This window comes from Haematobia irritans, chromosome 4 (genome assembly GCF_050003625.1).
Source record: "Haematobia irritans isolate KBUSLIRL chromosome 4, ASM5000362v1, whole genome shotgun sequence".
Taxonomy (NCBI): domain Eukaryota; kingdom Metazoa; phylum Arthropoda; class Insecta; order Diptera; family Muscidae; genus Haematobia; species Haematobia irritans.
Window position 1 is genome coordinate 11,945,897 of NC_134400.1, and position 17,013 is coordinate 11,962,909.

General features: G+C 24.5%; 1 protein-coding gene across 8 annotated transcripts in view; it reads left to right on the top strand.

Annotated features, from left to right (window-relative positions):
• SPoCk (secretory pathway calcium atpase) overlaps window positions 1–11,290 on the top strand; it is a 256,319-nt gene extending 245,029 nt beyond the window's left edge. For all 8 annotated transcript variants that reach the window (XM_075305464.1, XM_075305471.1, XM_075305465.1 and 5 more), the window contains 2 exons: window positions 9,534–9,849; window positions 9,936–11,290. In XM_075305464.1, the coding sequence (XP_075161579.1) occupies window positions 9,534–9,849; window positions 9,936–10,635 (1,016 nt within the window). In that variant the 3' untranslated portion in view covers window positions 10,636–11,290. The remainder of the gene's footprint in view (window positions 1–9,533; window positions 9,850–9,935) is intronic.
• Window positions 11,291–17,013: the final 5,723 nt, after the last annotated feature.

Below are 17,013 nucleotides of genomic sequence, written 5' to 3' on the forward strand. Positions count from 1 at the left end.
TTTGTTTTTGAGCTTGCTTCGTCTATCTTCATTCGTTTTGTTTGTTATTGTTGGCTTCTCTTCAATTGTTATTGTTGTTTTTGATCTCAGCTTAAAGCCATGCATTGACTAAACTACAAGTGTAGCTTAACCAACAGAGGAAAAGTATGCTTGTCAAATTTATTTGGGCAAAGCCCTATAGACTGCAAGATGGTTGGATGTACAGCTGTTTCGGAAGTAGAGGATGCTGATGAGGAATGTGGTAATTCCGAAACAGCTGTACATCTAACCAGTTTGCAGTCTATAGGGCTTTGCCCAAATAAATTTGACAAGCATACTTTTCCTCTGTTGGTTAAGCTACACTTGTAGTTTAGTCAATGCATGGCTTTAAGCTGAGATCAAAAACAACAATAACGATATAAAATTTTGACAAAATTTTCTATAGAAATAAAACTTTCTAAAATTTTCTATAGAAATAACATTTTGATACAATTTTCTATAGAAATCAAATGTTGAAAAAAAAATCTATAGAAATAAAATTTATAAAAAAAATTTCTATAGATATAAGATTTTGATACTATTTTCCATACAAATCAAATGTTGATTTAGACAACATTTTCTATAGCAATAAAATTAAAAAAAAAAATTCCTATAGAAATAAAATTTTGTTAAATTTTTCTATAGGAATAAAATTTTGACAATATATTCAATGCAAATAAAATTTTGACCAAATTTTCTATAGAAATAAAATTTAGACAAAATTTTCTGTAGCAATAAAATTTTAACAAAATTTTCTATAGAAATAAAATTTTGACAAAATATTCTATAGAAATAATATTATGACAAAATGTTCTATAGAAATAAAATTTTGACAAAATTTTCTATAATAATAAAATTTTATCAAAATTTTCTGTTAAAATAAAATTTTGACAAAATTTTCTATAGAAATAAAATGTTAATAAAACTTTCTATAGAAATAAAATGTTGACAAAATTTTCTGTAGAAATAAAATTTTACAAAAATTTTCTATAGCAATAAAATTTTGACATAATTTTCTATAGAAATAACATTTTGCAAACATTTTCTATAGAAATAAAATTTTCCAAAAATGTTCTATAGAATTAAAATTTTCCAAAAAAAATTTTCTATAGAATTAAAAATTTTCCAAAAATTTTCTATAGAAATAAAATGGTGCAAAAATTTTCTATAGAAATAATATTTAGCAAAAAAATTTCTATAGAAATAAAATTTTGCAAAAATGTTCTATAGAAATAAAATATTGACAAAATGTTCTATAGAAGTAAAATTTTGACAAAATTTTCTATAGAAATAAAATTTAATACAAAATTTCTATAGAAATAAAATTTTGCAAAAATTTTCTATAAAAAAAAATTGTATAGAAAAAATTGTATATGTTGCAAAATTTTCTATAGAAATAAAATATTGACAAAATTTTCTATAGAAATAAAATTTTGCAAAAATTTTCAATAGAAATAAAATTTTGACAAAATTTTCTATAGAAGTAAAATTTTTATAAAATTTTCTTTAGACATAAAATTTTTACAAAATGTTCTATAGAAATAAAATTTTTGAGAAAATTTTCTATAGAAATAACATTTTGACAAACTTTTTTAAAGCAATTAAATTTTGACAAAATTTGTTATAACAAAAAATTTTTGACAAAATTTTCTATAGAAGTAAAATGTTGACACAATTTGTTTACATAATTACTACATTGATTCTATGTGGAATGACACATAATGTTTCGTTCCCTAGAGACTTCAAAGTGTATACAAAATCATTTGTATTTCTTGGAAGGAAATTCGTTGTTTTTTCAGTTCCATATTTTTTTGCCATTACCCACACGCATCTCCTTGCATTGTTGGTTGGGATAAGCAAAAGTACTGCAGCTGTCATAACTATCTAAAAATGATGGCTGTAATAACAGCATTTTCTCAACAGCATCCAGTAGAAGCGACATTAACACCCTCAGCAGTAAGTGCATCACCAAGGTTATAGCAAACAACCAGGCCAGAGAATCTAAAGACAAGGAGGAACAAGAAGCTTTAAGTTTTATCAAAAGCTGAGAGCATCCCTTCTTGTTTGTGTCATATTTCTGCGAAAAAGTGTTAACAATGAGTAGTTCTTATAACAACCACCACCCCCCTCTCACTTTGCTTTTTCCCTTGGGTTCTTGAAAGTTGCTACCCATTTTTGCCTTTATCCTGAAAGTTGGCTTGTTGCGCGCGATGACTGAATTGCTTTAGAGTATGCATTTTCCCAATGTTCTTGCTGGTGCACTTCAATTTCCTATAAAAAGAAAAAAACTAAAGCGAACTCTCAAACTTATAGCTCAAGAACAAATAGAAGAAGCAAAAAAAAAAATATGAATCGAAGTGCATCCTATGTTCTCCAACGAAGTTAAGGCAAGAAGCAGTTTGAAATATTCTAGGATTTGAAAAAGTACTTTAAGTTACTTAAGCAATTTAAAAAGGCCATTGAAAATTTTGTTAACTTAATGTGAAAGAAATCATATTGGGCCTTTACTGATAATCAGATTAAGCAGAAGTGCTTCAATGGATGCAGTTTTCTTTTCTAAACTTTTTATTGAAGAGAGATCTGGGAAGACTTCAACACAACTTCTAAACTCTTTTTATTTTAAATATGATTTTCTATAAAATTAAATATGGAACAAGTATGTACTAACAAAAATAGAAATAAAATGTGGACAAAATTTTCTATAGAAATAAAATGTGGACAAAGTTTTCTATAGAAATAAAAATTTGAGAAAATTTCCTATAGAAATAAAATTTTGCAAAAATTTCCTATAGAAATAAAAGTTTGCAAAAATTCCCTATAGAAATAAAAATTGGAGAAAATTTTCTATAAAATTTTTGACAAACTATTCCATGGAAATAAAATTTTAACAAAATATTCCATGGAAATTAAATTTTGACAAAACTTTCTACAGAAAATTTTCTCGAAATTTTATTTCTATAGAAATTTTTGTCAGAAATTTATTTCCATAGAAAAATGTCCGAAATATTTATTTCTATAGAAAATTGTCTCAAAATTTTATTTCTATAGAAGATTTTGTCAAAATTGTATTTCTATAGAAAATGTTTTCAAAATTTTATTTCTATAAAAAATTTAGTCAAAATTTTATTTCTATAGAAAATTTACTCAAATTTTTATTCCTATAGAAAATATTGTCAAAATTTTATTCCTACGCGCAAAGAAAAAAACGTTTGGAAAACGTTTTTCTTTTGTTAGAGTTTTTTGAATTGCTTCGAAAAGTATACACTTTTATCACCAAAAAAATTCGTTTGTTACAAAATGTTTATTTTTTTTAATAAAAAAAGTTATTTTTGAACCAACAACACAATCCATTTCGTTTATATCAAACGCTGTTCTTTTCTGACTTTAGGTTTTTAATAAGACACATTTTACAGTTCATAGTAAAAATTTAATATAGTAGAATGTAATGTTGAACATTTTTTTCGGAATCTTCCGACCATATCTGGAATATATATTTAAAAATAAAAAACTTTGGTCGAAGTAGGGATCGAACCCACGACCCTTGGCATGCAATTCGGACGTAGCAACCACTGCTCCACGGCGCCCAACTAAATGTATTTTTCTGTTAAATAAACTTTGTTTAATCGGCTCGTGGGCGCCGCAAGCTATGCTATATAAATATAACTTATATGGGTAATTGTCTATTGATTACTATAACGGCTACATAGCTCAGTGGATAGTGTGTTGGCTTACAACTTGCATGGTCCGCGGTTCGATTCTCCGTCCAGGCAAAAGGTAAAAAAAATTCAAAAATTTATAAAATCGTATAATTTCTTCTACATTGTTTGTATTACAGAAAAAGGTGCTAAGAACTAAAAAACTTCGTGGAAGTGAGAAAGATTTGAGGGAAATTGCAATTAGCCAGAAAAAAAACTTTTTTTGAGTTAGTCTTTATGCAATTGTTTTTACATCCTGGAAAAGAATAAACGTTTATCACAAAAAGTATATACTTTTCTTACAAATACACTTCCTTTCAACGAAAAACAAATGAAAAACGAACTTTGTTTGTCTAAAATTTCGTTTGGGAGGAAAGAATTATTTTTTTGCGTGTATAGAAAATTTTGTTAACATTTTATATCTATAGAAAATATTGTCAAAATTATAGAAAATTTTGTCAAAATTTTATTCCTATAGAAAATTGAGTCAAAATTGTATTTCTATAGAAAATTGTGTCAAAATTTTATTTCTATAGAAAATTTTCTCAAAATTTTATTTCTGTAGAAAATGTTGTACCTCATTTCAATTTTACTCTATAAAGAATCTATGGATTTGGTTAGGTTTAGTATGTAGTGGGTCTTGTTCACAATACTGCTTATTGTCCACCATTTTGAGGCTAGGTAGAAAAATTGAAATAAAATCCTCTTTGAGATTTGCTTGCATCTACACAACATAAAGGACCACTGGCAAATATGTCTACTTTCACCTGGGGCGTCTATATGTCATTGTCGCCAACACAAAAGTCTTACTGTTATTTTGGTGGCAGGTTCATTTGTTACCAGTATCTCTTTGGCCATAGACGCTGATATATTTACATTTCCCGCAAACAATTTTGCATTTGTATTTCCTCTATGTCTAAAAAGGATATTTGTAATTTTTGTTTTTCAAAAATACAGATTTCAGTCATAGTCTACATTATTATGGACTTAGTCCTTTGTCGTTTTGTTTTTTTTTTTTTTGTAAAATGATTATCTACCTTTCGTTTGTGTATTGTTTTTTTTCTTGTCATACCTGAATATGCATCACCCACCTGAATCCCTGCATCTATGGTAGTTTTTCTAAAGCGACGAGTATGGGTTCAAAGAAATGAATATTCTGTTCCCAACCACCCTTCTTTGCAACTTCATCAGAGGATATGAAAGACAACACAAAAAAACTATTGGTCCCCATCATCGGAAGTATGGTGTGCGCCAACCCAACTCCTTGGGGGCAATGGAAGTGAATGCGATATGAATTGGTGAAATTTTCCCCCTCATATTTGATGTCATGCAATCGGATGCAATGTGGAGTTCCTGTTTTCTTACACGTCCTTATTCTGATGTAATTTTAAGATTTCGAAGAAAACTTTGTTTTTCATCGAGAGGACAAAATCATTGTTTTACACTCAGAGAGAAATATTAAAAAATATGAGATTGACACAGAATTTGGAAGTGGGAAATTTTCTTTAAAATGGACCAACCCCAGGACCAAAACAGGACTAGTCCTTGTTGTACATTGACCTGTTGTGGTCAAATCGTGTGGAAGGGACCGGTCACTTTATTACTTTAAATTTACTTTTTAGTACAAGACTTGGACTCATGCCAAAGGACACGTCGTGGGGCATCTTAGTAAGACTACCACGTAGACAGGTCCTTAGCCGGTCTGGCTGAACTTCTGTCGGCTGTATATCCTGGTGTTTTTTATTATTCACTCCATTTAAGACCCGATACTTTTTGTAATTTATATTTTTTTTGTTTATGTAGCTTCTGTTTTCTGCCATTGATTATGGGTGGGGTTTCATTGATTGCATGTTGTTTTTTTTGTCTTCACATCCTTTACAATGTTAATAACACGAATTATTCTCAGATTCACAAGGAGAACTAGTTTGCAATGCAAACAGCGTGCTTCTTACAAAAAAAAAAAAAAAACAAAAACAAAACAAAACAGATATTTGATAAAGCAAAAAAAATCAAACGCTACATATTTCTCTATAGTTTCTAACGAAAAGCGCGATAAGGTAGTCAGTCTAACATTGAAAATATCACAAAGAAAATTAAAATGACATCGTAGTAACTTGTTTCCAGCCATATCGGAAACATTGCGGTGAAGGAAAACAGAAACACACACACAACAATCTACCAAGATCTATTGCTGTTGCATTTAGGAAGGATGTTCCAAGGAAACGGAAGACTGAACCACATTAAAACAAACATCAAATACAGACATTACACAGCTATATTATGCAACAACAAGCCAACAGTTCCCGAAATGGAAAAAAGTGTAATGAGCAAAAAAAAAAAAACACACAAAAAACCATAAAGTACTGCAGTTTCATTAGGGCCAGCATGCAATTTTTGCTTAATAATCATTTCATCTAGCACCAATGTTGGAATGCACTATAAAAGAGAGATTCAAGCAAAAAAAATAGAGTTAAATTTGTCCATAGAATTTTGTCAAAATTTTATTTCTATGGAAAATTTTGTCCAAATTTGATTTCTATAGAAAATTTTATATAAAAATAAAATTTTCAGGAAATTTTATATAGAAATAAAATTTTGAGAAAATTCTATATAGAAATAAAATTTTGCGAAAATTTTCTATAGAAATAAAATTTTGACAAAATTTTCTATAGAAAAAAAAATTTTGACAAAATTTTCTATAGAAATAAAATTTTGATAAAATTTTCTATAAAAATTAAAATTTGACAAAATTTTCTATAGAAATAACATTTTCACAAAATTTACTATAGAATTGAATTTTTGATTAAATTTTCTCAAAAATAAAATTTTGGAAAAATTTTCCGTAGAAATACAATTTTGACAAAATTTTCTATAGAAATAAAATTTTTATTATTGTTTTTGATCTCAGCTTAAAGCCATGTATTGACTAAACTACAAGTGTAGCTTAACCAACAGAGGAAAAGTATGCTTGTCAAATTTATTTGGGCAAAGCCCTATAGACTGTAAGATGGTTGGATGTACAGCTGTTTCGGAATTACCACATTCCTCATCAGCACCCTCTACTTGCAGCAAAACTATCAACTAATTATCAGAATAAATTCGGGTAATTCACTCAACCCAACGTGAACTATACTTGAACCTCCCGAAAAAGGGTTTGATAGTCGGCTACTGCCTAAACAAATTTGCCAGCATATCTCTTTTCCTTTGCCCAACTGAAATCATCGATTTGAATGTATTTGGCTGGGTTTGTTTTTGAGCTTGCTTCGTCTATCTTCATTCGTTTTGTTTGTTATTGTTGGCTTCTCTTCAATTGTTATTGTTGTTTTTGATCTCAGCTTAAAGCCATGCATTGACTAAACTACAAGTGTAGCTTAACCAACAGAGGAAAAGTATGCTTGTCAAATTTATTTGGGCAAAGCCCTATAGACTGCAAGATGGTTGGATGTACAGCTGTTTCGGAATTACCACATTCCTCATCAGCATCCTCTACTTGCAGCAAAACTATCAACCAATTATCAGAATAAATTCGGGTAATTCACTCAACCCAACGTGAAATACACTTGAACCGTCCGAAAAAGGGTTTAATAGTCGGCTACTGCCTAAACATAAATTTTGACAAAATTTTCTATAGAAATAAAATTTTGACAAAATTTTCTATAGAAATAAAAGTTTGACAAAATTTTCTATCGAAATAAAATTTTGATAAAATTTTCTATAAAAATAAAAATTTGACAAAATTTTCTATAGAAATAACATTTTGATCAAATTTTCTAAAAAATCAAATTTTGCAAAAATTTTCCGTAGAAATACAACTCTGACAAAATTTTCTATAGAAATAAAATTTTGCAAAAATTTTTCGTAGAAATACAACTTTGACAAAATTTTCTATAGAAATAAAATTTTGACAAAATTTTCTATAGAAATAAAATTTTGATAAAATTTTCTATAGAAATAAAAATTTGATAAAATCTTCTACAGAAATAAAATTTTGTGACAATTTTCTATAGAAATTAAATTTTGTCAAAATTTTCTATAGAAATTAAATTTTGACAAAATTTTCTATAAAAATAAAATTTTGTCAAAATTTTCTATAGAAATAAAATTTTGACAAAATTTTCTATAGAAATAACATTTTGACAAAATTTACTATAGAATTAAATTTTTGATCAAATTTTCTAAAAAAATAAAATTTTGCAAAAATTTTCCATTGAAATAAAATTTTTATAAAATGTTCTATCTGCTAGAAATAAAAATCTGAAAAAATTTTCTATAGATATAAAATTTTTTGCGTCACAATGTTAATACTGGCACATTACCACTTGTGCAAAATAATCTACCCAAATTTTAAGAACGCTTTACCAAAATCTAATAAATTTAAAAAAAAATCCTATTTTGAAGTTTTAGTCAAATTTTTGTAGGTACACACAAAAAAAATTTTTCTGATTCAATCACGAAATTAATTGATCCAATTAATTTTTTAATTGAAATGTCTTCAATCACAGAAATGATAGTATCAATTAAAAAATTAATTGACAGTCAATTAAAAAATTAATTGATCCAATTAAATATTTAATTGATACTATTAATTTGTGTGATTGATTTTTATTTCAATTAAAAAATTTGTTGAATCAATTAAATTTTTAATTGAATATTTTTTAAAACTCAATTAAGATTTTAATTGGAAAAATTTTCGTGAATTTTTTTTTCTGTGTAGTATGAAATCAAATGTTTGTTTCGTCAAAAGAGATGTTTTATTATTTTATTTTAGAAGTTTATCTCCTATTAGTGACAATTTTTTTGGGTGTACAAATATCCCTTGTACGGCAAATTGATCGAATTTTAAATTTTTTACCAACTTTTAAATGTTTTTTTTTTTTTTAGAAAATGTTGTCAGCATTTTATTTCTATATAATATTTTATCAAAGTTTTAGTTCTATAGAAAATTTTGTCCAAAATTTTTTCTATAGAAAATTATGTTAAAATTTTATTTCTATAGAAAATTTTGTCAAAATTTTATTTCTATAAAAAAATTTTGTCAAAATTTTATATCTATAGAAAACTTTATCAAAATTTTATTTCTATAGAAAACTTTGTCAAAATTTTATTTCTATAGAAAATTTAGTAAACATTTTATTTCTGCACAAAATTTTGTCAAAATTTTATTTCTATAGAAAATTTTGTCAAAAAATTTTTTTCTATAGAAAATTTTGTCAAAATTATTTTTCTTTACAAAATTTTGTCAAAAAATTTTTTTCTATAGAAAATTTTGTCAAAATTATTTTTCTTTACAAAATTTTGTCCAAATTGTATTTCTATAGAAAATTTTGTCCAAATTTTATTTCTATAGAACATTTTGTCCAAATTTTATTTCTATAGAAAACTTTGTCAATATTTTATTTCTATAGGAAATTTAGTAAACATTTTATTTCTGCACAAAATTTTGTCAAAATTATTTTTCTTTACAAAATTTTGTCAAAAAAATTTTTTCTACAGAAAATTTTGTCAAAATTTTTTTTCTTTACAAAATGTTGTCCAAATTTTATTTCTATAGAACAAATTTTGTCCAAATTTTATTTCTATAGAACAAATTTTGTCCAAATTTTATTCACATAGAAAATTTTGTCCAAATTTTTTGTCTATACAAATTTTTATATCTATAGAAAATTTCGTCAACATTTTATTTCTATAGAAAATTTTGTCAAAATTTTATTTTTTATAGAAAATTGATGTATCTCTTATTGCAATAGTTTGCGATTAAATACAATTTCTTCCTTTAAATATTAATCACTATTTTCGTTTATTTTTTCTCGCTTGTTACAGCCAGCCTCATTGGTATCGATACCATACATCATCAGACATTATCTGGCCAGGAGATTGATCAACTCAATGAACATCAATTGGATAAAGTTTGCAATAATGTCAGCGTATTCTATCGGGTGACGCCACGTCACAAGCTATCGATTGTGAAATCACTACAACGGACAGGCAACATAGTGGGTATGACCGGCGATGGTGTCAATGATGGAGTGGCATTGAAGAAAGCCGATATAGGTATAGCCATGGGTAAAAATGGTACAGATGTGTGTAAAGAAGCAGCAGATATGATTCTAGTCAATGATGATTTCCATACAATCATGTAAGTTTATAAAATTTAATGTTTTGGGATTTTTTAGTTTTAATTTGTTTGTTAATTTTTATTTTTTTTTTTTTTGTATTTTACAGAGCCGCCATAGAGGAAGGCAAAGCCATCTTCTATAATATCCGTAATTTTGTACGTTTCCAATTGAGTACATCAATTGCAGCTTTATCTTTGATTGCTTTGGCCACCCTAATGGGTATTGCCAATCCCTTAAATGCCATGCAAATTTTATGGATCAACATTATAATGGATGGTCCGCCGGCTCAAAGTTTAGGCGTGGAACCTGTCGACCATGATGTCCTGAAGCAAAAACCCCGCAATGTCAAACAGCCTATGATCACCAAGTCCGTCATTGTCAATGTCCTGCTGAGTGCTAGTATTATTATATTAGGTACTTTATGGGTATTCCAAAGAGAAATGGTGGATGGATCATTGGGCAAAACGAAGCGTGATACTACCATGACATTTACCTGTTTCGTTTTCTTCGATATGTTTAATGCTCTTTCCTGCCGCTCCCAAACGAAAAGTGTTTTCACCATAGGCCTAACCTCGAATCGTATGTTCCTAATGGCCGTGGCTTTCTCAATAATCGGGCAAATGCTGGTCATCTATTTTCCACCCCTGCAAATGGTTTTCCAGACGGAGGCCCTTTCAGCCTATGACATACTCTTCTTACTATCGTTGACCTCATCGGTGCTCATTGTCCAGGAGATTAAGAAATGGTTTGAACGCACCATGGAACGCAAGATGTATAAGACACGCTCCGAGTTGGATTTTGTATGACAAAACGAAAGCGCTGGAAGATTGTTGACCAAAAAATCGAATTGAATTTTTTTTTCTCTCGAAATACCCAAAAAATATATATATGTATATGGGCAGATAGAGAGAGAGAGAGAGAGAGAGAGAAAGAAATTTTGAATAATTTTTGAAAATCACAAATTTTGAGTTCTTAAGGATAACAAAACACACAAAAACTTACAGATTGTATGTCTAAGGTTTGTTTGTAATTGTTTGTTGTATGAGAAGGACGAAGGAGAAGAAAAAAACCCAAATCAACAAAGCTAAAAACTGTGTATAGCAAATGAAAGGAAAAGGAGTGAGAAAGGATTTAAACATTAAAAATGATCTAGGACAATTATACATTCAAATAGGAAAAGTGTATATCCTAAATCCTAGAAAGAATTTAGGCATTTAATTTCATTGGATTTGATTTTACAATTAATCGCTCCCCCTCCCCCACCCCAACCCATTCCTATTCAGTTCCTTCAAAAAGAAATCTATAATAAATGTTTATCCTTTTTCTTCTAATAATTTCGTCTCATATAGATTTAAGTTTGTTTTTAGCTTTGTTTTTAAGAATTATTTTAAGTTGTATGTATGTAAAAACAAAAAACAAAAATTAAAACTATAAAACGGACACAGAGATGATGAACAATAATGACGAGTATTTTTTTTTATTTCATTTCATTTTGCCTAAATTATTCATATATTCCCTTTAAATTTTGATTAATTTTCTAATTTTCTTCACTTTACATATTTTAATCTTAGATTTATAGGTTATTATTAATTGTGTATTATTTTGTTGGCTTATAAGTTTATTTTTTAAGTAGACCAATTTTTCATAATTCGAATTTTTTATAATAAAATTTATTTTTAAAAGAAATATGAAACAAAAAAAAGAAATACAATTAAATACGGAATGTGTTCAAATGGATTTATTTTTACCCAACAAAGAAGAAAGTTATTCTGAAGTCAGAACTTTTAAAAAATTCACGGTTGCCACTCGAGCCAAAAAAAAAAAAATCTACCAAAATTCTACGAAAAACCACCAAACAAAAAAAGAATAAAAAACAAAAAAATTTTGCAAAATTTTATTTCTATAGAAAATTTTGTCAAAATTTTATTTTAATAGAAAATTTTGTCAAAAGTTTATTTCTATAGAACATTTTAGCAAAATTTTATTCAAAAATTTGTCAAAATTTTATATCTATAGAAAGTTATGTCAAAATTTAATTTTTATAGAAAATTTTGTGTAATTTTTTTTCCATAGAAAAAATGTTATTCTTAAAGAAATTCTATTGGAAATTTTGTCAAAATTTTATTTCTACAGAAAATTTTGTCAAAATTTTATTTCTATAGAAAATTTTGTCAAAATTTTAATTCTATAGAAAATGTTGTCAAAATTTTAATTCTATAGAAAATTTTGTCAAACTGTTATTTCTATAGAAAATTTTGTCAAAACTTTATTTCTATAGATAATTTTGTCAAAATTTTATTTCTATAAAAAATTTTGTCAAAATGTTATTTCTATAGAAAATTTTGTCAAAATTTTATTTCTATAGAAAATTTTGTCAAAATTTTATTTCTATAAAAAACTTTGTCAAAATTTTATTTCTATAGAAAACTTTGTCAAAATTTTATTTCTATAGAAAAATTTTTCAAAATTTCATTTCTATAGAAAATTTTGTCAAAATTTTATTTCTATAGAAAATTTTGCCAAAATTTTATGTCTATAGAAAATTTTGTCAAAATTTTATTTCTATAGAAAATTTTGTCAAAATTTTATTTCTATAGAAAATTTTGTCAAAATTTTATTTCTATAGAAAATTTTGTCAACATTTTTGTTCTATAGAAAATTTTGTCAAAATTGTATTTCTATAGAAAATTTAGTCAACATTTTATTTCTAAGAAAATTTTGTCAAAATTTTATTTCTATAGAAAATTTTTCAAAATTTTATATCTATAGAAAATTTTGTTAAAATTTTATTTCTATAGAAAATTTTGTCAAAATTTTATATCTATAGAAAATTTAGTCAACATTTTATTTCAAAGAAAATTTTGTCAAAATTTTATTTCTATAGAAAATTTTGTCAAAATTTTATATCTATAGGAAATTTTGTCAAAATTTTATTTCTATAGAAAATTTTGTCAAAATTTTATTTCTATAGAAAATTTTGTCAAAATTTTATTTCTATAGAAAATTTTGTCAAAATTTTATTTCTATAGAAAATTTTGTCAAAATTTTATTTCTATAGAAAATTTTGTCAAAATTTTATTTCTGTAGAAAATTTTGTCAAAATTTTATTTCTATAGAAAATTTTGTCAAAATTTTATTTCTATAGAAAATTTTGTCAAAATTTTATTTCTATAGAAAATTTTGTCAAAATTGTATTTCTATAGAAAATTTTGTCAAAATTTTATTTCTATAGAAAATATTGCCAAATTTTATTTCTGTAGAAAATTTTGTCAACATTTTAAAATTTCCTAAAAATTTTATTTCATAGGAAATTTCCTAACAATTTTATTTCATTGGAATTTCCTAAAAATTTTATTTCTATAGAAAATGTTGTTAAAAGTTTATTTCTATAGAAAAATTTTTCAAAATATTGTTTGTGTATAAAATTTTTTCCAAATTTTATTTCTATAATGTCAAAATATTATTTGTATATAAAATTTTGTCAAAATTTTATTTCTATGGAAAATTTTGGCAATTTAATTTCTATAGAAAATTTGATCAAATTGTTATTTCTATATAAAATTTCGGAAATTACATCAAATTTAAGAACCAATTGGAGAACCTTCGTTTTCAGACATTCTTGGTTGGCGCGAACTGAGTCCTATTGGAATGTCCATGGTCTGTGGCCCTTAAGTTCTAGTGGCGTACCGAAGGTGTACATTTTTAACTCACCTCTATGGCCCCAAAATTTTGTTTGTTCAAAACTGCTCCATCGGAAAAGCCAAATTCTTTAAGTGGCAAGCTTAGCAACTTCTTCACTAATAGAACAAATTTTTACAGACTTTTTTCTATGAGTGTAACGAAATATATTTTCTGCAAAGTATTGATTTCAATCAAAATGTCATTAGTTTGTAAAATCCTAATGGATTGTGATTTGAATATATGCCATATACAATATTCATAATTATAAATTATATAAAAACAATTATAATTATTTAAACAAAAAACAACAAATACAATATAAGGATTACTTATTATGGCAAAGGATCTGGATTTAGTGCCATAATAAATTTACACGTATTTCGTGGTTATACTGTGATTGTTTTTCACTTAAATGTTTAATTTCTCATATGCGTAATTAATTAAAATATATTCATGTTGACAATTACATATACATATATTCCCATATGTTAATCTGATACAATGCTGCATTGCATAAAACAATTACATTTTACCATAAAACAAGAGTGTTAATGATCCAAAGAGCTGGGAAAATTATTTTGATGCTTCGTAGACGAGTTTAAATGTACAAAATTTATTTGTGGGAAACAATTTTATATGAAATTTTGTGTAATGCTAATGTAATGCTATTAAATATAATTATGGGGAATTTTAAACATTTATCAATTAATTTATGAAATAGCATGGGAGCTTGAAATTGTGTTTTACATAAATAATTTTTTTACAGATTATTTAACTTATATTATATATATTAAAATAAAATGTTCAAAAGAAAATTCTATATACATAAGATTTTAAGAAAACTTTCTATAGAAATAAAATTTTGACAAAATTTTCTATAGAAAAATGACAAAATTTTCTATAGAAATAAAATTTTCTATAAATATAAAATTTTGACAAAATGTTCTATAGAAATAAAATTTTGACAAAATTTTCTATAGAAATAAAATTTCGACAAAATTTTCTATAGAAATAAAATTTTGACAAAATTTTCTATAGAAATAAAATTTTGACAAAATTTTGTATAGAAATAAAATTTTGACAAAATTTTCGATAGAAATAAAATTTTGACAAAATTTTCTATAGAAATAAAATTTTGACAAAATTTTCTATAGAAATAAAATTTTGACAAAATTTTCTATAGAAATAAAATTTTGACAAAATTGTCTACAGCAATAAAATTTTGACAAAATTTTCTGTAAAAATAAAATTTTTACAAAATGTTCTATAGAAATAAAATTTTGACAAAATTTTCCATAGAAATAAAATTTTGACAAAATTTTCCATAGAAATAAAATTTTACAAAATTTTCTATAGAAATAAAATTTTGACAAAATTTTATATAGAAATAAAATTTTGACAAAATTTTCTATAGAAAAAAAATTCAGAAAATTTTCTGACAAAATTTTCTATAGAAATAGAATTTTGACAAAACTTTCTATAGAAATAAAATTTTGACAAAATTTTCTATAAAAATAAAATTTTGACAAAATTTTCTATAGAAATGGAGTTTTGACAAAACTTTCTATAGAAATAGAATTTTGACAAAATTTTCTATAGAAATAGAATTTTGACAAAACTTTTTATAGAAATAAAATTTTGACAAAATTTTCTATAAAAATAAAATTTTGACAAAATGTTCTATAGAAATAAAATTTTGACAAAATTTTCTATAGATATGACGTTTTAACAAAATTTTCTATAAAAATAAAATTTTGACAAAATGTTCCTTAAAAATAAAATTTTGACAAAATTTTGTATTGAAATAAAATTTTGACAAAACTTTCTGTAGAAATAAGATTTTGACAAAATGTTCTATAGAAATAAAATTTTGACAAAATTTTCCATAGAAATAAAATTCTATAGAAATAAAATTTTGACAAAATTGTCTACAGAAATAAAATTTTGACAAAATTTTCTGTAAAAATAAAATTTTTACAAAATGTTCTATAGAAATAAAATTTTGACAAAATTTTCCATAGAAATAAAATTTTGACAAAATTTTCCATAGAAATAAAATTTTACAAAATTTTCTATAGAAATAAAATTTTGACAAAATTTTATATAGAAATAAAATTTTGACAAAATTTTCTATAGAAAAAAAATTCAGAAAATTTTCTGACAAAATTTTCTATAGAAATAGAATTTTGACAAAACTTTCTATAGAAATAAAATTTTGACAAAATTTTCTATAAAAATAAAATTTTGACAAAATTTTCTATAGAAATGGAGTTTTGACAAAACTTTCTATAGAAATAGAATTTTGACAAAATTTTCTATAGAAATAGAATTTTGACAAAACTTTTTATAGAAATAAAATTTTGACAAAATTTTCTATAAAAATAAAATTTTGACAAAATGTTCTATAGAAATAAAATTTTGACAAAATTTTCTATAGATATGACGTTTTAACAAAATTTTCTATAAAAATAAAATTTTGACAAAATTTTGTATTGAAATAAAATTTTGACAAAACTTTCTGTAGAAATAAGATTTTGACAAAATGTTCTATAGAAATAAAATTTTGACAAAATTTTCCATAGAAATAAAATTCTATAGAAATAAAATTTTGACAAAATTGTCTACAGAAATAAAATTTTGAAAAAATTTTCTGTAAAAATAAAATTTTTACAAAATGTTCTATAGAAATAAAATTTTGACAAAATTTTCCATAGAAATAAAATTTTGACAAAATTTTCCATAGAAATAAAATTTTACAAAATTTTCTATAGAAATAAAATTTTGACAAAATTTTATATAGAAATAAAATTTTGACAAAATTTTCTATAGAAAAAAAATTCAGAAAATTTTCTGACAAAATTTTCTATAGAAATAGAATTTTGACAAAACTTTCTGTAGAAATAAGATTTTGACACAATTTTCTATAAAAATAAAATTTTGACAAAATGTTCTATAGAAAAAAAATTTTGACAAAATTTTCCATAGAAATAAAATTTTGACACAATTTTCTATAGAAAAAAAAAAATTCAGAAAATTTTCTGACAAAATTTTCTATAGAAATAAAATTATGACAAAATTTTCTATAGAAATAAAATGTTGACAAAATTTTCTATAAAAATAAAATTTTGACAAAAGTTCTATAGAAATAAAATTTTGACAAAATTTTCCATAGAAATAAAATTTTGACACAATTTTCTATAGAAATAAAATTTTGACAAAATTTTCTATAGAAATAAAATTTTCAGAAAATTTACTGTAGAAATGAAACTTTCTATAGAAATAAAATTTTGACAAAATGTTCTATAGAAATAAAATTTTGACAAAATAAAATTTTGACACAATTTTCTATAGAAATAAAATTTTGACAAAATTTTCTATAGAGATAAAATTTTCAGAAAATTTACTGTAGAAATGAAACTTTCTATAGAAATAAAATTTTCAGAAAATTTTCTATATAAATGAAATTTTTAGAAAAATTTCTATTGAAATAAAATTTTCAGAAA